Source organism: Tetrao urogallus (assembly GCF_951394365.1).
Source record: "Tetrao urogallus genome assembly, chromosome: 5".
Lineage (NCBI taxonomy): Eukaryota > Metazoa > Chordata > Aves > Galliformes > Phasianidae > Tetrao > Tetrao urogallus.
In genome coordinates this window covers 25,018,443-25,035,417 of record NC_136818.1, presented here as the reverse complement: position 1 = coordinate 25,035,417, position 16,975 = coordinate 25,018,443, and the positions used below count along the sequence as shown (strand labels likewise).

The 16,975-nt window shown below is 44.5% G+C and overlaps 1 protein-coding gene across 1 annotated transcript in view; it reads right to left on the bottom strand.

Annotated features, from left to right (window-relative positions):
• ACBD6 (acyl-CoA binding domain containing 6) overlaps positions 1-16,975 on the bottom strand; it is a gene marked incomplete at both ends in the record, with an annotated part of 68,657 nt that overhangs the window by 20,088 nt on the left and 31,594 nt on the right. Inside the window, one exon of the mRNA XM_079535234.1 lies at positions 11,883-11,972. Coding sequence (XP_079391360.1) covers positions 11,883-11,972 — 90 coding nt within the window. The remainder of the gene's footprint in view (positions 1-11,882; positions 11,973-16,975) is intronic.

Sequence of the window (16,975 nt, the reverse complement as noted above, 5' to 3'; positions counted from 1 at the left end):
AATGAATCAATTTTCTCTTTTCCTCTATGAAAAGTCTCCCATTTTTTCCCCATCACTGAATTTATCTCCCTGTGGACTTGATAAAAACCAACACTGATCAAAGAAAGGGATGCATTCAGCCCAGAGATACGTGTAGATAAAAGTCCCATTGATTTCAGTAGGGAATTCACAGGTTTACCCTTCATAAGAAGCCCTTGGTAATGACATCTTACCAGCTTTTAAGCCCTCAGTGTAAGAGGGCCTTGCCATGACTCAGTGTCACTGCTGGCACTGCCTTTGGAAGCACCGAGCCAAGAATGCCATTTTTCTGCTGATCTCTTTTTCCTCCTCTCTTACTTCCATTCCCTCAACCTTTCTGACTGCCCTACCTGTCGCACTGCATTTGGTGCCAAGAGGGACTCTTTGGGATGGGGACAGTGTTTGCCCTTGCCTGATGCCCTGACTGGCACTGCTACCAGCTGCAACAAGGAGCTCAGGGCAAAACCAACCTATCGACGTGCCTGTCCATGCTTCTCACAGTTTCTCTGTGATTGTGTAGTTGTTCTTACATAAATCCAGAGAGCTGCTCTGTATTACTATGTACATGTGCACAAGAGAGCCATGTGAGCTGATACAGACAAAAAGGAAAAATACGATGATGTAATACGGGTCAAAATAAATGATTCCCACATATGCTCCAGTTCACATCATCTTCAGTTTTAGACTCTAATAGATACACATTCATAAACCACAACGTAAAGACTGATGACTCCAAGCTGCTGTGGTTTAGCAAGTTGTTTCTAAGCAGCTGATGAGTGCAGCTCACCACATCCACACTGAACTTTTCCATCCAAGGAGAGAAATTAACAAGCAGAAGTCAGCAGAACTCCCAGCTTTTCTGCTGCTGCGAAACATTCAGCTGTGAACGCTGTCATGGTTGGCATTAACCTCGTTGTTTTGCAATTAGGGCTGGAGGTGTGGGTGCTCACGACCACCTCCTGTTGTTCAACAACAAGTGCTCGGTTATCAAGCTATGAAAAATCGATCACCTGCAATTGCTGAGCCCTGACTTCACACGGCTCTTCCGAGTTGGACCACAGGAATTTAAAGTGCAATGCTCAATTTCACACCGCTTCAGAAGGCAAATTGCCATGTAATCGGTGAGCATCGCTCGGAAATATCCTGACAACAGCAGAGGGAATAGGGCAACACAGAGAAGGCAACAGGATCTGGCTTCAGCCTCAGACTGCAGCTGAGTGCAGCTGTGATTAAAGCTTGAGTTCAGAAAGAAAAAGGAAAGAAGAAGCTGAAATTTCCTGCAGGCAGGTAACCTGCCCCTGGCTGAGCCAATGCACCTAGGGAGCTTTTCCTGCAGCCTGCTGCTGTCTGAAATGCTTCTCTGTGTTGCAGAAAGCCAGCCACTCACAACTGCTTCCTTACTGTTCGCCTTTCTGTTCATTAATCACCACCTTGTTTCGAGTGCCCAGCTGAAAGGGTGACATTTCTCACTGAGCACCAAGCCAGAGCAGGAAAACAGCTCTGAAGCTGGGGCCTTCCTCCTCTCCATGCACACACAGCCACCTCCAGCCCCATCTCCAGCCCCATGCCAGCCCTACCCTGGTCTGCATCCAAGCCAGGGTTGCTGGTGACACACCAGAGCTCCGAAACCAGCCTGGCTAACAATAACCTTTAGCACTATTCCCATTCCTTCTCCTTTCTTTCTGAAAATACTGCTGGATGTACAATAAAGGAAGGAAATATTGCAGAAGGAAAAAGAGAAAATCAATTCAAATAAATTTGCAAACCATTCTGTTAGAGCATCTCACTTAGAGCAGCCACTTCTTAGTTGTAGGGCGAGTAATTGTGGTATGATCACAGCACTAACACGGTGCATGGAGGAGGTGACAACATTTTTAGGGGTATTTATTGGAAGCACACTAAATTCAAGACTGTACCCCGCAAATTAATTTTCGAGGGTGGCAAAAGTCAGCTGGCTAGGGCTGTTATTGCTAATAGCTAGAAAAGAGCCACTTAATCACTTTGCATTTTTATTTGTAGAAGATAAAGAAACATTTCTTTCCCTAATAGTTTCATGCTTGTTTCATCTCATTTCATCTGGACTGCAAGATCTGTTTAATTTCATTTGATCCGTTTTCTCAGGGTCTTAGAACTACCATATTTTTATAATCTTGTTATATCCGTGAGATAAAAAACAATTATTTGCCCCATCATTTCCCAAATGGGAAAACAAGACGGAAAGAAATCGAGTGACTTGTTCAAGGTCATGCAGGATTCTGCAGCAAAACTGGGGAATTAGAAACCTGAACTCAATTCTTAATGCAGCTATAAAGGGAACTTCCCCACTGAAGCAACAGGGGCTCTGTAGACTTTTGCTGCTGGTTCTGAACATTTCAAATAGCTGGTCTGCATTACAGGTGTGTTTCTATGCCGAGCAAAAATAAGGATAACATCCATATTTCAATGTTTTGCTCCAAAACCTTATCAGAACTATGATTCAAGTTACAGGGAAATACCATTTCAAAGTTCTGTATGTTCAGCATATGCATGGTGCAATCCAAGAACTGTGCTGCACGACAGTATGCCTGTATTACTGTTAGCTCCTATAACAACATGAAAGGTGCAAGAGAAATAACTCAAAAACCTGACTATTAGACTAGAGGTGAAGAGATCTTCTGATTTTTGGCAAGCCAGATGTTAGCAGGTGCTTTAGCCTTATCCAGCATTAACGGGGAGGAGGGAGCACAGCAACCAGGCACTGGCTGTGCCCGAGCTGCACTTTCCGTCTCACTTCCAAGCTGTGCTGAAGTACACTGGCAGAACAACATCCATCAGAGATGTACCGACTGCTGACCACAGCAATATTTGTCCTCTACAAAGAGGATACGAGCAGAATAGTTGAATCTGCATAAATATTGCATTAATAACAAACGGACTGGGTGAAGATAGCATTTTAATACTGAGCACCAGCTGAAGTATCTACCTTCAGAGTTCAGAGAAGCTTCTTAGGTTGCTGAATACTGCAGCGCTCATGAACAGGGCAGAGCTGCCATAATGCCAGGTCTCAGATTAGGGCCTCGCTGCTTCCCCTGGGATCATCCCCTGGCCATCACCAGCACATACAGAGCCATACAGACAGAGGGGACATCTCACAGCTTGGAGCAGAGACACTCCATTTCTGATGAACATGTGAAATCCCATTTCTTTTGGCTTCTCTAACACGACAGATCTACCTTGGTGGTTATTTACACTTCCCTATTCCAACATTCCCCTCTCCTCTTCTGTAAACACGCTATAAATACAGACTTGGCATGCAGCTCAGCTCGCCCATCCTAAAGGTCTTTCTGTGGACAAGCTGTGATTTAGCTCCAGGTTCCTGTAAGCCTGAGCAACTTCTTCCAACCTCCGTCAGCACTAATGTGACGCGTGCCCTTGTGCCTCTTCCGAGAGACCCGTACCTGGAGGAACCGAATCCAAGCACCAGCATGACTCATGTGGGCTTCTTTATGGGCTTCCTCCTGCTCTGGCTCCCACGAGCCCTTTATGGGCTCCTCAGGGTTTTGGAGGAACGCTGATGAAAGTCACCCTATCCCGTACATGCCACAGGACGCTGCCCTTAACAAGACCAAGACCTCTGACCAGTGTCAGATAATCCGTCACTATAAGCTCCTTGTATCCAAGCCAGATATTTATTGCTATTGATCTGCCTGGTCCCAGCGAAAGACTTTTGTTCTCCCAACCCGGGACTTTGACCTCAATTAAGTTATGAATTTCAATCCGATAGACTGCTCCACTTACCCTGCTGCTCTCCCTGACTGGATTAATTAGAATTAGCTAGGCTGGGAGTCACCCCGAGCGCCTCATGGATCATGTTATTTTAATAATAAATAAAGAGACAGCAGCAGCATACAAGGAAGGATTCTGAAAGATTGTTCATCCAAAAGCATCACTCAGAACCTGCCAATACTAATTTCTCTGAGTTTGATTACCTCATTTACTTCTTTTTATTTCTATTCATTAATTGAGTTTTATCCCCCATTACTTCAGCTCCCCAAATGTGCCCTTCCTATAAAGGAACCAGACACGCACTTTGCCGTTCCAAAGTTTTATTGCTGCAGCTCATCAAAAGTATAGTTAGCAGGAATGGAATAGTCATTAAGCATTTAATAATCTAATAGTGCTGAGAAAATATATATATAATAGGGGAAGGGGAACGGGGAGGGACGAGGCAACCCTGCCTAGTGCCACAAAGCGTGTGCTAAGCACTCTTCCTACAGATGGTTAATTGGCTGGTGGACAAAGCTGAGCATCTTCAAGGAGGTAACATCTAACACTGGAGAAAATGCATCTATCAATTAGGATATTTTCTGACAGCACAAGAATGCCTTTGGAACGAGACTAAAACGGGTTGAATATCAAAGAAATTTGATTGGCAAGGGGAAGTTTTTGAACTGGTGAGTTGAGGCCTGATAGCTACATTATCCTTATTACTTCTCTTTCTGTATAATAGCAATTACATACTTGAAGATGTCAGGTTGCCCAGGACTGTACTGAAATGGATTGTCTCAGCCAGTCATGTCACAGACATACTACGGAGTTATTGACCCAGAAATGAACACTTATTTGTCACGCTCATTTTAATGTTTAATTGGCTGGAACAGGAGAAACAGATTTAGATGATGGAAGTTTACCAATTTCTCAAGCTTTGGAACTCAGCTTGCAGATAGCCAGGTCCTGACCCGAGAACAAATGCAGCAGAAAGCTTCAAAGCACCTTCCAGCTTCACCTGTGCTCAGGCCTTCATTTGGTGAGAAACCTTCCTTAGGACAGGGTGATCAATTCCAGCCAAGCTGAGCTGATTGCAGGGGTTAAGGCTGAATAGGAATAAAAGATGAACGCACGCAATTGCCAGTGGTCGTTCCAAGGGATTTGTGCGGGCTGTCTATGGTACCACCAGCTCTGTGTTCAGGTATTTAATAAACAAAAAGAAGGCACTAATAGAAAGAGGAGGAGTAAGAAAGCACCATTACATTGCTTTGTGAAATTTCATACTGCACTTACAGCTGGGCAACAGAGAGAGCAACATATGAAAGAAAACACAGACGAACTGATGGTTGGACTAGATGATCTCACTGGCCTATTCCAACCTTAATGATTCTATGGAAGAACTAGAAATAATTCTAGGAGGTGGTACCAGAAATGCTGAGTCAGAGCTTGAGGCAGTGACTGAGCACCTAGTGGAAGGCAGGGCCAACGTAGGTGAGCTCAGGTGTATGCAATGAACCTAAGTGACCAGAAGGGCTGGAGCCAGGGTCCACCTCTTCCCAGACCTCATTTAAGGGTTGGCAGGGGAGGTGAGGGTGTTTCCCTTTGAAGATTTCTGCTTAGCTGAGGCCTTCTGAAGGTAAGCAGCTCTTTTCCTTCGTGTCTACATCTGTGGCTGCTGCACTTGGGTTTGTTCTCATTTGGTGTAGTCAAAGACTTTGCCACCCTGCTATTATCGTGGTATTTTCCATCCCGTATTATAGCATTATAGAGGTGTAACATTACTAGACAGCTTCCAAGAGGGGTACAACTAAATGAGTAATTTACAATTAAACTTCTCAATCTGAAAAATGTGATTAAGAGGGCTCGAGGAGGCTGATGAAGTCAACAACAGAACAGAAAAGGCAAGTGGGGAAACAATTACTGTTTCTCATGACACCAGAATGATGGGCTATCACGTGAAATACTTGTGGCAAGTGGAAGCAAATGCACAGCTAAGCCACAGAGCTACACCTGGCATAGAAGTTTTGGATCCAAAGAGGTGGGAGAGAAACTTATCAAAGAAAAATCTAGAAAAACCGGAATTGATTCAGGAGCCTCCAAGCTGCAGACTTCAGGTAAATACATTAAAAAATCCCTTCTGCTTACCCTGTTCTGTCTGCTTAGCATTCACTATTCCTACTGCTGGATACATGCTACTGAGCTAGAAGGAGTCCTGCACTGACAACTGCTGCGGAAAATAAATATGAAAATCAAGGGATAAGGATCTCCTAAATGAGCTTTGCCATTTTGAGTTCTGTTTTGTCACTTACAACCTACAAAGCCAAGCAACAGGTATGAGTGAATTAGTCAAAATCTAACTTAAAATCTTTATGAAAAAACAAGAAAAAAAATTACTGTCCTGGCATTCAAAGTACTGGAAGGAAGTCCATCTTTTTTAGAAAAACTAGCAGAAGTTCTTTGCATCAAAGCCAGCAAATTCAAAATGTCCCAACAATGAGCTCAGTGTTTGTTTTCCAAACAGGAAAAGACAACTGACAATGTATGAGTACAGAATTCCATTGGGAAGCAAGATCAGACTTTCTCATACTGAAAAGTCCTTAGGAAGAAGGTCACTGGTGGAATTTAGCTCCTTCAGAACAGGGAAAGCTGAATGCAAATGCTCCAGGAACTACCTCTCCTAAGCAAACAGTAGCTGGTTGCTTGGCAAAGGCTGTTTCTCCAATACAGCCCAATGCCTGGGATATAGGAAATGAAGCAAGGCTGCAGGCCATTCCAATGTGATGCGTCCACCTGAAAAACCAGCTTGGTTGCCAGTGGTATCCTGTTTGTGCAGCTAACCAAATACCTTAATGAGGGGCTAAAGCATTTCCAACAATGCCTTCACAAATTACAGGGACTTAGACATGTGCTTATGTCAAAGATGACCCTGGGACAAAGGGGCTTGGGACCATCCCACCTCCTCCCAGGGAGGCATTTGAGGTAAGGCTGATTCCTGCATCTGCAAAGACAGACACAGTAAGGAATAAGACCTCTCTTCCAGCTCTGCAACACAGCATGCCAGCCAACACAGTGCCATGCATGTCCACCTAACAGCTAGCTGCTGCTGGCTGTCCCTGTGGGATCTCCTAGAGGTTGTGGCCATCGCATGCCAGTGCTGGCCCTGCCCCTATGAAGGAACAAGGTGATGCCCATGTGCCACACAACCTCACAGGGACTCACAGAAACCCGGTCCTTGGATTTAAGCCCTGCATTCTGATTACCCTGAGAGCAGCTTTAGATTTTGAGGATGTAACAGTGGGGGCTACTGCTGGCTCTTCAGGACTGGCTCTTGGATTTCACTTTTTCAAATGCTTGTTTTGCATGGAGAGGTTGAAAGGGCTGCGTGGGTCCTGAAACGACCACTCGAATAACACAGAAGCACTCAGTTGTCTCAGCCTGCTTTGCAGGCAGTGCTGCACGCGCTGCCTGAGCAGAGGTGCCAACTGCTTTGCTGCACCAGCAGTGAAGCAATGATTCATATGTCTTCAGGGAGCAGAAGAAACAAAGGCTGTACATGTCAAGCTGGAAGATGTGAAGAGACAATGCAACAAAAAATCGGCATGCACAGGCAGAAGGAAACTTCTTCTTGTCCTTATAATACACAGCTTGTGCTGCTGAGACCTGAGGTGTCTTCAGAAGCTGAAGAGCAACCCAGGGATAAGTCTCTGCATCCCTCAGCATATATTTAGAGCTGCAAATATTTTGCAAATGCTTCTGCTGAAAGGGACTTTTCTCCCAGTAGGTAAAATCAGCATCTGCTGAGTGGTGACCATTTAACATTCAACCTGCTGCCAATCTACATTCCACAGAGAGACCTGCAGGAGAGACATGGAGCTGTGCCACTTCTAATAACTGTGTGACTGGCACCATGTCAATGCTTTAATGTAGAAAGCTACCCTCTGTCACTAAGCAGATCTTTCCTTTCTTTTGGCTAATGGATTTCACACCCATTGGCAACAATGTCAAGACTGAAGGGGTATAAGCCTGCAGTCTTCTGAGATCTCCTTGGCAAAGCTGACTACAGAAATATTGAGATAGGGACTGGGGGCTGTAAGGAAAGAAGAAAACTATCATGGTTAATAATTCTGCTCTCATTACCCATTGCTTTGCCTTTCATCTTTGTTTAGCTTCTTCATCTGTTTGCCATTGTGCCTTCCCACTGCAGCAATGGTCAGGTCAGCAGAACCTGCAGTATTTGCTTGCTGGGAGCATAACTATGCCAAACCTCTGCAGCAATCTGCAGATCCAGGAAAGGGTCCTCATGCTTTTATTAGCCAAGCTTTCAGCATATTTAGGGGGAAATTTATATTGGGACATTAAATGAAAGCGCTCACAGCTCAGGTATTTTTATTTTGACAAGGTTAGAATGGTCCTAACAGTGGAGTATTTTGATGGCTGGCATTTCGTCTATAGGTGCATTTGCACAGATGGGCTTGCAGGAAAGCTGGTGGGCTACACAGGCATGCACACATTCCATGGGGAGTGGAAAGCTGTGAAAGTGCAGCCCGGGACCTGTGTCTCTTGATAAAGAACCACCAGGATGCCTATGCTGATCTCCTCAACACCTCTCTCAGATACAGGGAAATAGGCAGGGAAGGGATGGATGCATGCTAGCTGGCTACTGCTTTGTCTGCACTGCACCTCCAACATGAGGCCCATGCTGATGTAGTTCCCCTTTTTGCTGTGAAATCTGAATAAATGCAGTTAAAAAGAAAACAAGCAGGCAGTGACATGCAGACTTTTTCTGGCTTCTTTTTTCTCTATACATGCAATCATTCAAGAGTCAGACAGGAAAACGCAAAGGCCTTGCAAACAAAACCAACTGGCCACCAATCTTAGCGATCTTCAACACATCCGTAATTCCTACTTCATTTTTAGCTAATGGTGGAAATTAGTCTTTGGGCTCAGTTGATAAAAATCAACCTGTCTCTGCTGGGTTAGTACCATGATCTGTGGCACAGCAACCACCTCTAGTACAATTGATTTTCTTTTTTGGCAACCAATAGGCCAGTCAATAATAACGTTGTTTGAGAAGGATTGAGTCATGAGGGAGATGAACCCTCCCTGCCATTTATTATGTTTGTATTGTCTCCATTTGAAAAGATTATTTTTTTTTTTTCCCCAATGAGGATGTGAAGGTATTATGAGGGGACTGCTACTCCCCATCCCAGGCTCCAGAAGTCCTATGACTCAAAAGCATGCTGGCATGCAGATGGAGAGCTGCTGCCTGCTGGGGCTTTTGGCAGGGGCCTAGGAGAAAAGATAGGCTGGGGAAGCAGCCACACTTCTTGTGCTACTCTTAAAGGAAACAAAATAGACTTCAGACAGCTGAGTTGCCTGGTGTGAATTAGTTCAGCACAGAGATGCAACATTCACACAGGTATGAAAGAGAGCAACCAGCCCTCACTGCAGACAGTGCGGGATGCTTAATGACTTTCAGTGAAGTTACAGGTGCGGACAAATGAATAAAATAAAACTCACTCCTATTGGCAACAAACTTCCCAACCTGCTGATTTCCAGCTGCGGTTCTCAAGTTTCCTTCCCAAGGCCCTGAAGGCCCAGGGGTGACTGGAAAACTTACTGACAACAGGTGTGAAATCTTCGTACGGTGACCTGTGCCTTTACTGAGGAACTGGAAGGTCAGCAAACAAAGCAAACAGGTCAGTTAGAACTTGGATCATGACCAAAGTAGCCAAATTACAGTGCTATTTTCTATATGTAAGTATAATGTTGATAAGCTGATGACGTGAAACGCACAATGATGTGCAGAGACAGCAAGGCTGGGGCAAGTCTCAAGTTTACTGTTTTGGTGTTACAAGATACTACTTGCTGTTCTTCCTCTCAATGGACAGTTATTAGACTACGATGCCCTTCATCCTTCTGAAAGCACAGGGAACACAGAGGATGCACAGCTGCATGGCAGCACAAGGCTGGGGTGCAATTTTGCGCACCCAGCATCCAATGCCCCCTGCTTTGAAACCTCCTTTCCAAGGCCAGGGCAAATGCTGCAGGAAAAATTGTCACAACTGATGCTTTGACAGTGTAAAAAGGTTTTCCTTTGTCGCTTGACCTTCTGCAAGGGAAACTTATTCATGTCTTCATATATTTTAAGGCTAGAAATTGATATTACAATCGTGCTGTCTGAGCTGCTTTGTAACTACTGCGTTATGAATATGCTCCCCTTCCCCTCCCTTCACCACTCAATTAAAAGCCTACATTTTAAGCAAGCAGAGCTGCAGCAGCAGGAGGCTGTTTTCAGCCTGATCCCTAGCTCTGGGTATTTCCAGCAGGGCTCCAAAACACCATAACACCACCCACTTGGAAATGGCCTCTGGCTCCGAAGATTTAGGTAATTCAATTGCAAAAACATCCCTTTTAAATGTGAAGAGAAGCCTGTTGCCTTTCTGTATGTACCCCTTTGCCCATGGCAATTGGTTACCGCTTGTCAAATGTGCTATTAGAGCTAATTATGAACAATCAGAGAACTCAATGGCTGCAGCTTTTCGGTGACATTAATGAACCGCCCTTCTGAAGCTGCAGTACCACCATTTAAAGCAAAAAACACCGCACTCCCAGAATCGGGGCTGTTCGGAGCATGCTATGAGAATGAGTGGAGCCAGGCAAGCTCTCCTCCTGCTCCGAGCTGCCTGTTTAACAACGAAGAGTAATAGATCCAGATCCAGAGATTTCAAGTGCTTCCACAAGGTAAGCATTGCTACAGGTGAACTAAAATAAGGCAGTAAAGAGTGAGCAAGGCACATGTGCAGGCTGGAATAATGGCACTACTGCTTCATGTCACCAGAGATCCCCATACACCTATCCCATGGTTCTTCATGGCCCACACATTAACTGACAGTGCAATTGGTAATGTGTAATAGCAGACATTGCAGTGTTTATGGCTGCTTAGGAAGCCACGTTTTTTTCCCTCTCCCTTTCTTCTTCAGGTTACTCTTTAAAACTCTTTCTGGTTCTTCTCTGGGTGTGAATTCTCAGGGAGTAAAGGTCAAAATAAAGAAGAAATAAACATTAGGTCATGAAGTCTCAAAATGTTATTGCAACTTACATATGGCTGAGAATAAAAACGCGCCTCCCTTCCCTGGGAACACACCTACGTGCAATGCAGGACCTTTATAAAAATTCTCCTTTATTACTTTGGTGGAAAAAAAAAGTCAAAGATTGATTTTCTTTTTATGGCCACTATTAACCTTTTGTTACTGGCCAAAAATAAACTGGTTAGAAAATGTGCAATACATCAAGAAAAAAGAATGGAAAGAATTTAACAGAAAATTGAAGTTTGGAGAAAAATAAGACAATTCTCCCCTCAGCCTTCTCTTCTAGGAGTCAGACTTTACCTCCAAAGAAATGAGATAGTTATCCAAAAAATGAATTCCCTGCGTGCTGATGCAGTACAGCATTTCAAACAGAACCACTTCCTAGGCTGTCAGGTTAAGGGGGACGGGCAGGTGGTGGGCCCCACCTCCATCTCATTTCAAAGGGAAGCTCTCCCCAGATGCATCTGACGCACTGCCTGCTAGCTCGCTGGAAGGCTGGCTCTGGGCTGACAATGGGGCATGCCATGCCACGAGTGTGGTGAAGGTCCACTTTGTACAAATTCCCACAGCACCTTCTGCAAGGCTGATGAAACCATCTCGCTGCAAAGAGCTTGCAAAGTTGTCAAAAGGAGAGCATCTCTGTCCAAACTGGGCAGGAGAACAAAGCCTATAAAAGCCACGCTGGTAAAGAGCAGTCAATCACCATCTGACAGAAATATGTTGAACGATTATTTCCGAACACAATCACAATTACACAGGGCAGCCCTTCATTACAGCCAGCTGACAAAACTAGGAGCGTTGAGTTGTGAGTGCGGGGAGCTTCCAGCTTGCTGGCCAGAAGGAACCACTTGTTGAGCTGCAGCTGAACCAGGGCAGCTCCCAGCCTGGTGCATTACGCTGCTGCCCCTTCAGCTCAGACACTTTTGAGCATTCTCCTGTGTAATGCTGTGAAAGAAATTGCTCTGGAGTTGGTCAGGAGGCCACAGAACAAACAGCACACAAGTTCTGCTTTCATTCCTTTCTTACCTGGCTGTTAATGTCGGCAGCGTGCTGCAACAGTGCTGAAACGAGCTCCTTGTGTCCTCTGTCGCATGCCCAGTGGAGCAGAGCCCTGCCCTGCAACATCCAAGAGAAAAGCATCAAAGCTAGTCAAAAAACAGCTTGGAGAACTGTAGTTATGTTATGAATTATTGAGTACTAATAGCAGATATACACTAATATCGGTACATAGCATCCTAGTGCTCCGGATCTGGACTTACAGCAGCCCACGCCTGCCTATAAATCTCTTGATGCAGCAGTGGTGAACAAGGTGAGCAACTCATTTATCCACTAATGGGGACTGTGAGCCAATTTCCCAACCGTGGTGCCAAACCTGCAGGTGGGGCAGAAGATATCTGCAGCAGAAGCTCACCCTTCTCCTGCTGGGCATCCTTCAGCAGGGTGGCACAGACAGACGTTATTTGGAAGGAGGATAAGCAGATACAAAGCATTGGGCTTTTTAACAGACTTTTTGACCCAGTGAGTAATTAATTTTTGTAACACATAATTTTAACATTACACTAATTAACCTTGAATTAGAATGTATTCTCTGACAATGACTTTCTGTGGAAGCACCGATGACATCGGTGGGCCATTTAATGATTTATGTTCTTGCACTCAGCACTACAATCAACGTCTAAGAGAGGAAAGAGTGCCATTTACACACGATTCTGTAAACATGGGAAGATCTTTAATTCATCTTTAGCATCCCTAGCTCAACTCTAGCCTGGTAATTACTTAAGAATGAGGATTTCAGTTGGGCAAGCAATGCCAACTTCCTTGTGCCTGGTTTCTATTTCAGAAGAAAGAAGCACTTTATCTGCAATATGCACAATAGCAGTAAGTGCTCCAACTGATTATCCCTGTTTCTCTACACATGCAGTATAGAGATAATATTCTAATTACACAATTCCAATTTTTGTGTCATTGTAGTGCAAAATAAAGGCATTCCTATCCTGTCCATAAGTAACATGTTACAAATGGCTGCAACGTTTTGGTTTGCACTTGTCTCTGGTCGAGCAGAACCTTATTTTACTGATGCTCAACTTGGTGGAGTCCAATGAAGGGAACCCAGTGGTTGAGGAAGAACTGTGCTGCCCATTGTGTGAGCGTGGTGATACTGCAGCACGGTGCAACCAGTCCCTCCCTGCAGTGCTGCTTCTGCTGTGAACGTTGCCTTTTGGACAAGACAAGAAACTGAAGCCTGATCATCTCCAGTCATTAAAAATCTCCTCGCGCTATTTGCAGGAGTATGGATTTCAAGTCTTGGGCCAATTCCATTTTGGGTAATTACACTCTGCTTACCTATATATTTTCTCTGCAATTCTAAATGGATACAATATTTTCCAATTAGTGCCTTAAATGGTTCTGCATTGTAATCGTGCACTATTAAAAAGCTGACACGTTCCACACAAGAAATGGCTGCATCCTTGCATCATCTTATCCACCCTATAAGCACAGGGTGGCAGGGACCCTCTCTGCGAGAGCACACCATCTGATGTGGAAGTAAGAAGAAGAATCTCAATGTACTTACCATATAACAAAAAGCATCACTAAGAAAAGTTTAAAACAATCATGGAGTCACAGAATGGCCTGGGTTGAAAAGGACCACAGTGCTCATTCAGTTCCAACCCCCTGCTATGTGCAGGGTCACCAACCACCAGACCAGGCTGCCCAGAGCCACATCCAGCTCACGACTGTTTGCACTGAAGCAGGCAAACTAAAATCTTCTGGAGCCCTAGCTGTATGTATTTAGAACACCTGGACAGCTACAAAGTCTACCTGTTTCCCAGGTCCTCCTTAAAAAACTAATAACAATTCAGTGATAAACCAACTGAACACACAGTCTACAACTCTCTGTGCAGCTTGGCTATCACCTATACAGGTTGAAAACAGCCTGCACAGCTGTTACTTTACATCAACATGTGTCTGCATCTTTAAATAACACAGCAGAAGCATTAAGAGCCACAGATTGAGCCGTCCCAAAGCACTTCCCGTATGACTATTTCATTAGGCAGTGAAAGACTCAGACCAAGGCGAATAATTTTGCATGGGAAAGCACTGCAGCAGTAGCCTTGCCCAGTGCAATCAGACAGCAGGGTACTCGTTCTGTGCAATTCAAACACACAACAGTTGTTGCAGAAGTTGCTTGAGAAGATGCATTTCCCCTGCCTCTGAAGTATTTAATAAAAACAGCATAAAAATAGCCCCAGTGCACTAACCCTGCCTCTTAAATCTTCCGTGCTTTGCTTGGGTAACCGCTGCCAGCTTGGCCGGCTTCTGCAGCAGTTTCTCAAGCCAACAGCATATCAATTTGCTCAGCTCCAAGTCACAGTGTGTTCACAAACAAAGCACAGGACGGGGATTTGTCTCAGCTAGACCGAACCTCAGCAGACAAACGGATGGGAATGAATTTCACATCAATTAGCCAGTGCAGAGAAAGAGGAGAACAAAGCCAACCTCAATGGAAACGCCACAGTATCAAGCTCTACTTCTAGGGACAATGTTTGCAGCTTAAAGGATGCACACCAATGACAGACAAGCTAACCTGTAGCAAGAGTTTTATTGGGATGCCCCATCCCTGCAGGCATTCAAGGCCAGGCTGGATGTGGCTCTGGGCAGCCTGGTCTGGTGGTTGGTGACCCTCACATAGCAGGGATTTGAAACTCAATCATCATCGTGGTCCTTTTCAACCCAGGCCATTCTATGATTCTATGTTTGTTTATTGGGGCACTTCCAACAGTTACAACAAAATCTCCATCTACAATCTCCGTGGACTTTGGCACAGATGATGGAAGCAACCCACCTATGTCTCTGAACAACTTCTGGTTAGTTAACAGCTGAAGAAATACTGCTCTCACAAAGGCAGCAAACAATCCACGCCACCAGAGCGTGCCTGACGCCCTGCAGTGACTTCCCAGCCACAGTCCTTCCCTTATTCCATTAGTCCTGCTGACACATGTAAGAGAAACTGGTTGTTTTAGCCTGCACTATTACTCCTAAGTGAATGCAAGCTATTCTGTTGAACTCTGGGCAATTTAGATACAGTAAATGGAAGCTTGTACATGATTACTGTCATTAGATTCTTTGCTTAATTCTAAATTGAAGTTTATTATATCCGTACTGTTAGCGGGTATGCTGGCTTGACTGCCGTACACAAAGATTTTCATTTCTTTCTTTAATCTAGGGGAGGAGGCAGCCCATGCTTCAGAAGTTGCCAAGCGCATCCCTGCCTAAATCCTACAGACTTCTACTGCTCCTTCTGAAATCCTTTTGCTTCTAAGTCAGCGTGCCCTCGTTTTACATTTTTATTCTCATTTTCTCCCTTTGCTAACTAGATACAGTACGAATACATCACTTGGTGATAAAACCAAAGCACCATACCACTGCAGGCAGGCCATTCCTGCTGCGGGAGCGGCTGTGCTGAGAGCCTTTACAGCTGAGCACGAGGCTGCTTGGTGCTCCAGCAGATTTTGTTCCATAACAAGTTAACTCTTTGTACAGATCCGTGCTGCCACATTATATTTATATGTGTTTAAATCAAAAGATCGACAGAGTGAGTTACGTTCAGAGGGCTGGGAAAGGCATCTTCTGGATATGGCAGGATGTATTTACACTGTAACACTAAAACACTTAATAAAAATGACAAGATGATGCTTACATACCCTTCACTCTACCAGAGGCTTGCTCTGGATTATCTCCTTCCTAAAATGGGTTCTAAAATTTGAATCAATTTGCACGATACTGGAAAATGAGCAGCTCTCCATACTTTGAAGAATGCATTTGGTTACTAAACAGCTCTGGCGACAGTTTCAGACAGTTTCCCTCAAAACAGCATCAAACAAACATTTCTTTCAGATTTCTTGTTTCTCTAATTTATTTATTTATTTAACCAATTGAAATCAAGCCTAACGAAGGGGCTCCTACCTCTTTGAGCACTTGCTGGGGTAAGCAAAAATACACCTAAGGGGGAATTCTGCATCAGCAGGTATCTTTCCATCCACTTTCCATAGGCAGCCAGGAGTCCAGAAGTGTCAGGCGTTTGCTGCAGCAGCTCCATGCTCTGCAAGTGCCTGCTGGTTCTGAAACAGGCCCTATCACACTTTGGACTCGTGGGCATATTTCTCAAAGATGAGAACTCTTTGGGAGTCACTCTACACTTTTCAGATCTGTCTCCAAATGCTTACATGGAGAGAACAAAAATATTTCAGCCATCGTTCACATTTATTTTTTTAACCAATTTCCTTGGCTGAAGGCATGCACATTCGTTGCTTGGACGCAAAAGAAGGAACCGGCTTTTGAACATCAGGAAGAATGAAAACATCTCTTCAATGGAAATGAAGCAAAGATCACATGATGTTATTATGCACTGATTACAAGTGTGTGATCTCAAAAATGGGATTTTATTAATGAAAAGATTCTGGCCATGTTAGGAATGACTGCCCTGGGCACTCACTTCTGCAACCTGTGGCTGACAGAAGGGCAAACGGAGCTCAGCAACAGCCCTGTTGCAGTGACTGCATGGCATATGACAGTTTCAGTTCATTGAATTTACAATGCGAAATTCCAGCTCTGATCGTGAACACCTTCCTTCTCATCTGAAAATTAATTCACACGAATTCCTGATTAATAATAAAAGGCCCCGCCATCAGCATTCAGAGCCCCAGCCGGGGCTGTCATGGCTCAGAGGGCAGAAATCTGCTTAGAGCTACCGGAGAACCCAACTGAATTTGTGGCGTCTCAGTCTATGAATGTGTAAGCACTTCATCTGTTCACCAAAACACAATGTGCTGGAAAGCAGCAGGCAAAAGTAGCTGTACGTACTGTTGACCAGGAGCAGGGCTAGGTGGCAGTATGCAAGCACTGAAACCAGAGCAATAAAGCTGGTACTGCTACATTTGCTGAATGCAGAACTGTCCACTCCAGGTGTGTTCTTCTACCAAGAAAATCATCAGGCCATTCACATTTTATGTATTTGTCTTTTCCTTGAGGTTTCTGGCAATGCCTCTATTATCTCCCTGTGAGAAAAAGGTGTTTTGATTCTGAAAAAGAGTGTATGATGCCCCTAGAAAGGGGGGTTT